Here is a 7179-nt window from a genome sequence, read left to right as displayed (position 1 = left end):
TTCTCTCTCTCTCTCTCTCTCTCTCTCTCTCTCTCTCTCTCTCTCTCTCTCTCTCTCTCTCTGTCTCTCTGTCTCTCTCTCTCTCTCTCTCTCTCTCTCCCCTCCCTCTCCCCTCGGTGTGTGTGTGTGAAAAAAAGACATAAACACTGAGCTGGCAAAGTGAGCTCACAGTGCGTCACCGCTGCAAGACGAAACTCCCGTAAGAGCGTGCGCGCGTGTGTGTGTGTGTGTGAGAGAGAGAGAGAGAGAGAGAGAGAGAGAGAGAGAGAGAGAGAGAGAGAGAGAGAGAGAGAGAGAGAGAGAGAGAGAGAGAGAGAACCCCCTCTGTCGGTCGTTGTCTTTCTCAAGCAGAGACTGTGGCTCACAACCTGGCAGCGGAAGCTCATACGCTTCCTGATAATAATGATGAGCCGGTGACTGGCCCGAAATGGTAACCTAAAGTATTCGAAATATGAAGTGAAAAAAAAGAAAAATCTAAAATTATTACATCTAAAAAAAAACAAAAAAACAGATAACTTATTACTAGGATATATAATTATAATAATACTTCTTCATTAACATGATTTAAATCTTCAAGATTCTTCAAACCCTCTGGGTAAAATATTTGATTCTCTGCACAGTAAAAAAGATTTGACCACTGGGGTTCGTAGTAATTGCAGTGTGCCTTGCCAGAGTAAAAGTACAGGTGTTATAATATTATTAGACTCTGTTCTCTTTAATAGACCCAGGCAGTGAGCCAGCATGAACAACTCTTGATTCAATCATCATTCATGTTATTTAACCCTGCACTTTTCCTATTGTGATATTTCAAAATGGCTCATCACTAAATATATATATATAGTCAATTACATTATATAATTAAAGTAGTTAAATTGAGTGAGTGTGTCTGTCATAATGTGGCAAAAGTTGTGGCTCCTTTAATACAGATCAGATGTGTTAACCCACTGTACATTTTAGAGAATCTTCGGGACTTTCATAGCAGCCCACGGAAAGAAATAAGTGACTGAGGAGGGGATCATGTGACAATTATGACACTGTTGTTTTTTTTTTGATAAGAACTTTTCTAAACACTAAATACTGTAAATTCTGTTCCCAATGAATGAAAGTGATTTCCACAGGCCACGTTCTTCCACTGGGTTGAGCCAGTCAGTGACTCACAATATCAATCAGTCATTCTGGTGACACAAATGCATCTCTGTGCTGACGTCTTTACTGCCTCTTTCAGTCATCACACAGATCTTCACTGTTTAATGCATCATTTGAATACTGTGTGTGCATGCGGCTTGTGTGTGTGTGTGTGTCTTAATGAAGGAGTAACATTTGTGTGTCCTGAATGGCCTCCATTCAGACAGTTCCCCTATATATACTGCGGAGCAATCATATCACAATACACGTCATTGTGCATCTGTGGGCTGAAGTCAAATGAATAGTTGAGTGACACTGAAGTGTGCTGATAAAAAACGGTGTTATCGTCAGTGCTGCTGACTGAAGGAGATTCAAGCCATAAATCGTTGGATGACAGTAAAAAGTTTTATTATACAGTCACTGAAGGACAAAAGAGACTCACATTATTTAAACTGAAATTCTGTGCACGGTTTTTCCGTGAAAAGGGAAAGCAGGGCCGACCCGGGCTGTTCTCAGCGAGGGAGGGGAACTGCTGACTCGGACTGGGGACATCGTCGGACGGTGGAAAGGACACTTTGAGGAACTCCTAAACCCGGCCAACATGTCAGGATTTCTAGGTGCAGCCGGGGGGCGGAGGAAATCCGGTTCGGGGGCCTCGGGATCGCCTCTCTGCTGTTTGCAGATGATGTGGTCCTGTTTGCTTCCTCGGACCGTGACCTCCAGCATTCGCTGGGGCGTTTTGCAGCCGAGTGTGAAGCGGCAGGGATGAGAGTTAGCGCCTCCAAATCCGAGGCCATGGTTCTATGCCGGAAACCGGTGGATTGCTCCCTTCAGGTGGGGACAACATGCCTGCCCCAAGCGAAGGAGTTCAAGTACCTCGGGGTCTCGTTCACGAGTGAGGGTAAGGTGGAGCGGGAGATCGACAAGCGGCTTGGTGCGGCTGCAGCAGTAAAACAGGCGCTGTACCGGTCCGTCTTGGTGAAGAGGGAGCTGAGTCGGAAGGCGAAGCTCTCCATTTACTAGTCGGTCTACGTTCCAACCCTCACCTATGCTCACAAATTCTGGGTCGTGACCGAAAGAACGAGGTCGCGGATACAAGCGGTCGAAATGAGCTTCCTCCGTAGGGTGGCCGGGCTCAGCCTTAGAGATAGGGTAAGCAGCTTGGACATCAGGAGGGAGCTTGGAGTTGAGCCGCTACTCCTTCGTATCAAGAGGAGTCAGCTGAGGTGGTTCGGGCATCTAATCCGGATGCCTCCTGGACGCCTCCCATTAGAGGTTTTCCAGGCACGTCCAACTGGGAAGATGCCCCGGGGAAGACCCAGGACACGCTGGAGGGATTATATCTCCCGGCTGGCCTGGGAACGTCTCGGGGTCCCCCAGAACGAGCTGGAAAATGTTGCGGGTGAGAGGGAAGCCTGGGTCGGTCTGCTGGGTGTGCTGCCACCGCGACCCGACCCAGGATAAGCGGCGGAAAATGGATGGATGGATGTAGTCTGAAAAACAATTAAAGACAAGTGAGTCTTTAACTGACTGTCCGGGCCTTCTTTTAGATTTCTGACTTTTGCTTTTTGTTTTGTTTATTAAGAATTGTGGGAATGCCTGAATATACAATAAAATGTTGAGACTAACAGTTTAGATAACACGTTGGCAAAAGCAGGGCTGCAACACACAATTATTGAGACTAATGATTAATCCGCCAGGTTTTTTAAAAATGTTTTTACACAATTAAATTGGCTACTCGGAACACTTCAAAAAATTAAAATACTTTATATATATTTACATTTTTGGTTGAACAATAATTTAAGAAAAAGCAGCGAATCTTTGAGAAGCTGGTACAAGTACAAGGGCCACTAAGTATGATTTGGCTGCATTTAGCGATGAGGTTGAAATTCCTCCCGTTTGGCTGAGTGAACAGGATGGTAGATGCAAAAATGTGAAAAAGTGATGTCCTCATCAAAAGCCAGTGTTTGATTTTTGCTTGTTATAGAATTTTTATAGTATTTTTTTTTTTTACAAAAACACAATTATTGTTTTAAGGTGATCAAACACTAAAGAAAACACACTTATCAATAATACTACATTCCAATTCTCAACATGTCAATAGATCTCCTTGAATGCAACACATTGTTACTTTATAAAATAAAAGTTAATTACAAAATGTTTAATTTTTCTGAATGATTGCAGATAAATTTGCTGTTGAAAGACTAATTAATTCAGGGTAAAGTGAACATTTAGGGTACATTAGCATTCAAGTTATGAATCATAAACCCAGATAGTCGCCATTGTTTCAGGTTGGAGAAACCCGAATACGATGAGTTACTCTGCAGATAATCGGCAACACTATAAAATGTGATCGATAACGCCTCTGATGAAAGAAACAGGCACAAACTGGCACCAGGGAACTGATTTAATTACAAAGAGAAACCCACAGTGACAAAACGAGAACAGCTACATACAGGACGTAACCATGACCACTGCAATCAGAGCCGGATACACGCGGTTGTGAGCAGGTCGCTTTCCTTCCCGTCGACGACTGGAAAAACGCAAACACACGTTTCAGAGCCAACATGGCCTCCAGTGGAAACTTGACAGAGGCTTCTTCGTCTTCTTTTGGAAAGATCTACGACAGTTATAATTTAAACGTCACTGACGGCGCATGCCAGGAAGGAGAAGAGGAAGGGGGGGGGGAATTAAAAAAAATCACAAACAAAAACAAAATCGTACACAAATATATAAAAATATGCCACTAGATTCATATCAACAATTGAGTACCGTGGGTGCACTATTTACAGAAAAAGGCAATATATACCAATATTTACAACAATAAAGACTTATTTCACATACGGGCATTTGGTGAGAGTTACAGTGATGGTGGGATGTGTTTGATTGTTATATTCTCTTCATCCTGGTCAAGTGAGCATCTAGATTTACTTCACATCTAAGACGCGGTGCGTTTGTGTGCATGCTTGTATGTCTGTAAAATTAAGAGTCAAAATCATTACACTGTGCACAAAACCAAAAATGCAACTGCTGAAAATATTATTATTCACTTATTCATATTTATGCAACTACCATGTAAATGTAAAAGTATATTCTTAAGGCATTTTTCTTCTTTTCTTTCATTTCTTCCTGGTTTTGAAAGAAAAATCTACCAACTTTCTGAATCCGGTGAATTGAAAAGGTTATTGGCTCCGAGGTTTCAGTTTCAGCCCAGGACTATAAGTGATTTAGGTTTACCCAGAACTTGAACACACACTTAAGAGTCAGTGAAGTGAGGCCCCTCCATTAATGGTCTGTGACCCCTCAGCAGAGATAGCACACCAATGTTCCTCCACATCCTTTCTCACAGAAAAATAATCGACTCCACGAGGAGCTATCCATCGCTCTACAGCCAGCATAGATATACAGCATTTTCATGACTCAGCAGCTCCTGGCACTGCGAACACACAAATATTCATTTTGTTATGAATCATACAGAACATAAAAAAACACTATCTGCTACCTTAAGCTTCGAGGATGTGAAAAGAATATTTGAACATTTTGGGGAATAATCTTGTTAACCTTTTGGCTAAAATTAGATGAGAAGATGGATATCACTGGTTGGTGTCAATCTTCTCGACATGAAACTGAATAAGCACATTTCCCAAAATGATTAACTTGTCGAACTTTCTTCTGCTGTATTCTATACATGCTACCACAAGCTAACTGTAATTTAGCTTACATTTTGGGCAGAAAATCACCAACAATGTCTTTCTTGTACCTTTTAACTGAACAACATCGCATTTGTAGAGGTTACACACATGCACACACACCCTTACACTTACAAAGTCAAAGAGCTCACTCGCTTGTTAGCCGCTATTACAACAACCAACCAATCTTCTTAGCGCCCCCAAAGCTTGACGCTAACATGCGGGTGTGTGCAAGGACATGTCAGTCACCTTTCACCCCCCTCAGACATCCGCTGTTGTGCGAGTGAGAGCTGACTGTGTGTGTGTGTGTGTGTGTGTGTGTGTGTGTTAAATGGCTTAACTTTTAGCCTTCTGAAGGCACATGCAGGTGTTTAGCATTTGTCCTCCTGACCTACTTTGTATTCTGGGTAATCTCTTTTTCTCACAAACACACCACATGCATCTTGTTCTCCGACAATCAATACTGACATCAGCGTTTGTGCTTTCGGGGTGTGGCGATACACATTGTGACAGAAATGCCACAATGCACACCGTGGAGCTGTCAAATACTTGGAATTTTAAACGGCTCTTTGCACTTAGCCCCTGAACAAATGACTGTCTGTTCAAGGTAAAGGTGCATTTTGGGATCAGTCTGCAGTCTGAGTCTTTTAACCACAAAACAGCCAATAGATGAAAAGATGTTTTGTCATGCCAAAAAAAACCCTGACCTTTCTGAATCTGTTTCTCTGCATTTGGGGAGTCGCACAAGTTAAAAACAAGAACCGCGTATTGTGTTTTGTTGGGTTGCCCGTCTGAAACTAAACTATGCCCCGTTATCTATTCCTCTCATCAAGTCAGGGCCTCATTGTTCTTCAACTCATAAACAAAAAGTGAAAACTACATCTATAAATTAAGTGCTGAAAAAGAAGGCGCTAAAATCAAAATAAATACTGTACATATCTGTCGTTATCTGCTACCACAGCCTAGTGTCATTAAAGTCAGCAACCTTCAGCTCCTGATTTCTGCTAAACAAACTTTTTTTCAACAAAACTGTCATGTCAAAACTGTAACGCATACAAGGCTTTGGCATATTCATGTTGAGGAGGAACGTCTCCAATGCACTCTTTTTTTTCTACTCCACTCCAGTAGCAGGCATCATCTATGTTCATGGCATCTTATACTGGTAAAGAAAAATAAGAAAATATGATACAAAGTGATTATCTGTGGAAAACACATATTTATGTTTTTTTCACAACTGGCTTCCTATTCAGTGAGTGAAGGCTGTGCTTTAATGTGCATGACTGTGCGCATGTGTCTTGCTTGATACCCTTACCACATATTGCACTTAAAATATCCCTCTCTCTCTCTCTCCCTCTCTACAGGAGAAAAGATGATTTTAGACAATGATCGTGGAGATATTGTTACAACCCTTCTCCGTCTTAAAAGCTCACAGACATCAACTGAACCTCTCTTCCAAGCTTGAGCTCCAACTGCAGAAATGAACGCAAATTCTGAATCTCCATCGAACTACAGTCTCTGATGGTATATTTTACTGAGCTACCATTCATATATATTTACATGACATTTACCTCTGATCATCAGGCGCCATTTTGTCTGCAGTTCAGGCTAAGATGAAGTGATGATGGATTAAAAGGTTGATGTCCAAGTTCAAAAAGAAAACAGAGAAGATTTCAAAGGACGAGTACATGCTTCACTTTGATGTCCAGTTTCAATCTCCTGTGCAATGACGTTCTGTCCTCTTCCTTCTTTCTCGCAGTCCAACCCCCACATCCATGTGGAAACGTTTTATTTTCCTCTCCACTGTCCTTTTCTGTCTCCTTCAGTGAAGACTTGACTTTAAAAAGACACTTTTCTAGACAATATTTGCAGATGCCAAAAAACGGAACACACATGCACAGATACCACTAAGAGAGCAACAATGCACACCATCGGAAACATAGACACGATAGAACTGGCTTTGAAGTGATCATATTCATAAAGTCCAGGAGGGAGTTTGCAGCTCAATTACGCACAGAGAGACTGGTGGACCGAGCATACGACCAAAACAACACCAAAAAGTGAGGAGTCCGATGGGGAAAAAGGACAGGAGCTTGTGCGCCATTTTCATCTAGAGGGCGTCTGGGGGTGGGTTGTTAAAATCAGGGTCGATTGTCTCAGACCTTCCAAAGCAAAAGATGGTTAGTGCTGTCATCCCGTCCGACTGTTTCACTGCTATTGGTGAGTCTGAAGTCCTCATAGCCGTCGCCGCCGGAAATAACGAGATGGTTGGTTTTTGAAGGGATGTGGGCGGAGGCTCGGCGCCGTGCAGAGTCACGCCGTTGGAGGTTCCCGTCAACTGTGCTGCCGCTCTGAGAGTGGTTGCCTA

The 7179-nt window shown here is 42.6% G+C and overlaps 1 protein-coding gene across 2 annotated transcripts in view; it reads right to left on the bottom strand.

Moving 5' to 3' along the window:
• Positions 1–3518: 3518 nt before the first annotated feature.
• The window catches only part of LOC137790256 (rho guanine nucleotide exchange factor 17-like), a 52684-nt gene continuing 49023 nt past the window's right edge, over positions 3519–7179 (bottom strand). The window contains exons 24-25 of one of the 2 annotated variants that reach the window (XR_011077886.1): positions 6383–7176; positions 3519–4561 (exon numbers count right to left, since the gene is read on the bottom strand). Coding sequence is in view for 1 of the 2 variants with exons in the window: in XM_068584310.1 (XP_068440411.1) it covers positions 6968–7176 (209 nt within the window). In the remaining variant the exon portion in view is untranslated. Of the gene's footprint in view, positions 7177–7179 lie in introns of both variants that reach the window. The other variant, XM_068584310.1, reaches the window with a different exon arrangement.

The sequence above is a fragment of the Clinocottus analis genome, unplaced genomic scaffold (assembly GCF_023055335.1).
Source record: "Clinocottus analis isolate CAN_PGR_092001 unplaced genomic scaffold, fCliAna1.0.p SCAF_2, whole genome shotgun sequence".
Lineage (NCBI taxonomy): Eukaryota > Metazoa > Chordata > Actinopteri > Perciformes > Cottidae > Clinocottus > Clinocottus analis.
The sequence above is the reverse complement of the archived record's forward strand: the minus strand, read 5'-3'. Positions and strand labels throughout refer to the sequence as shown.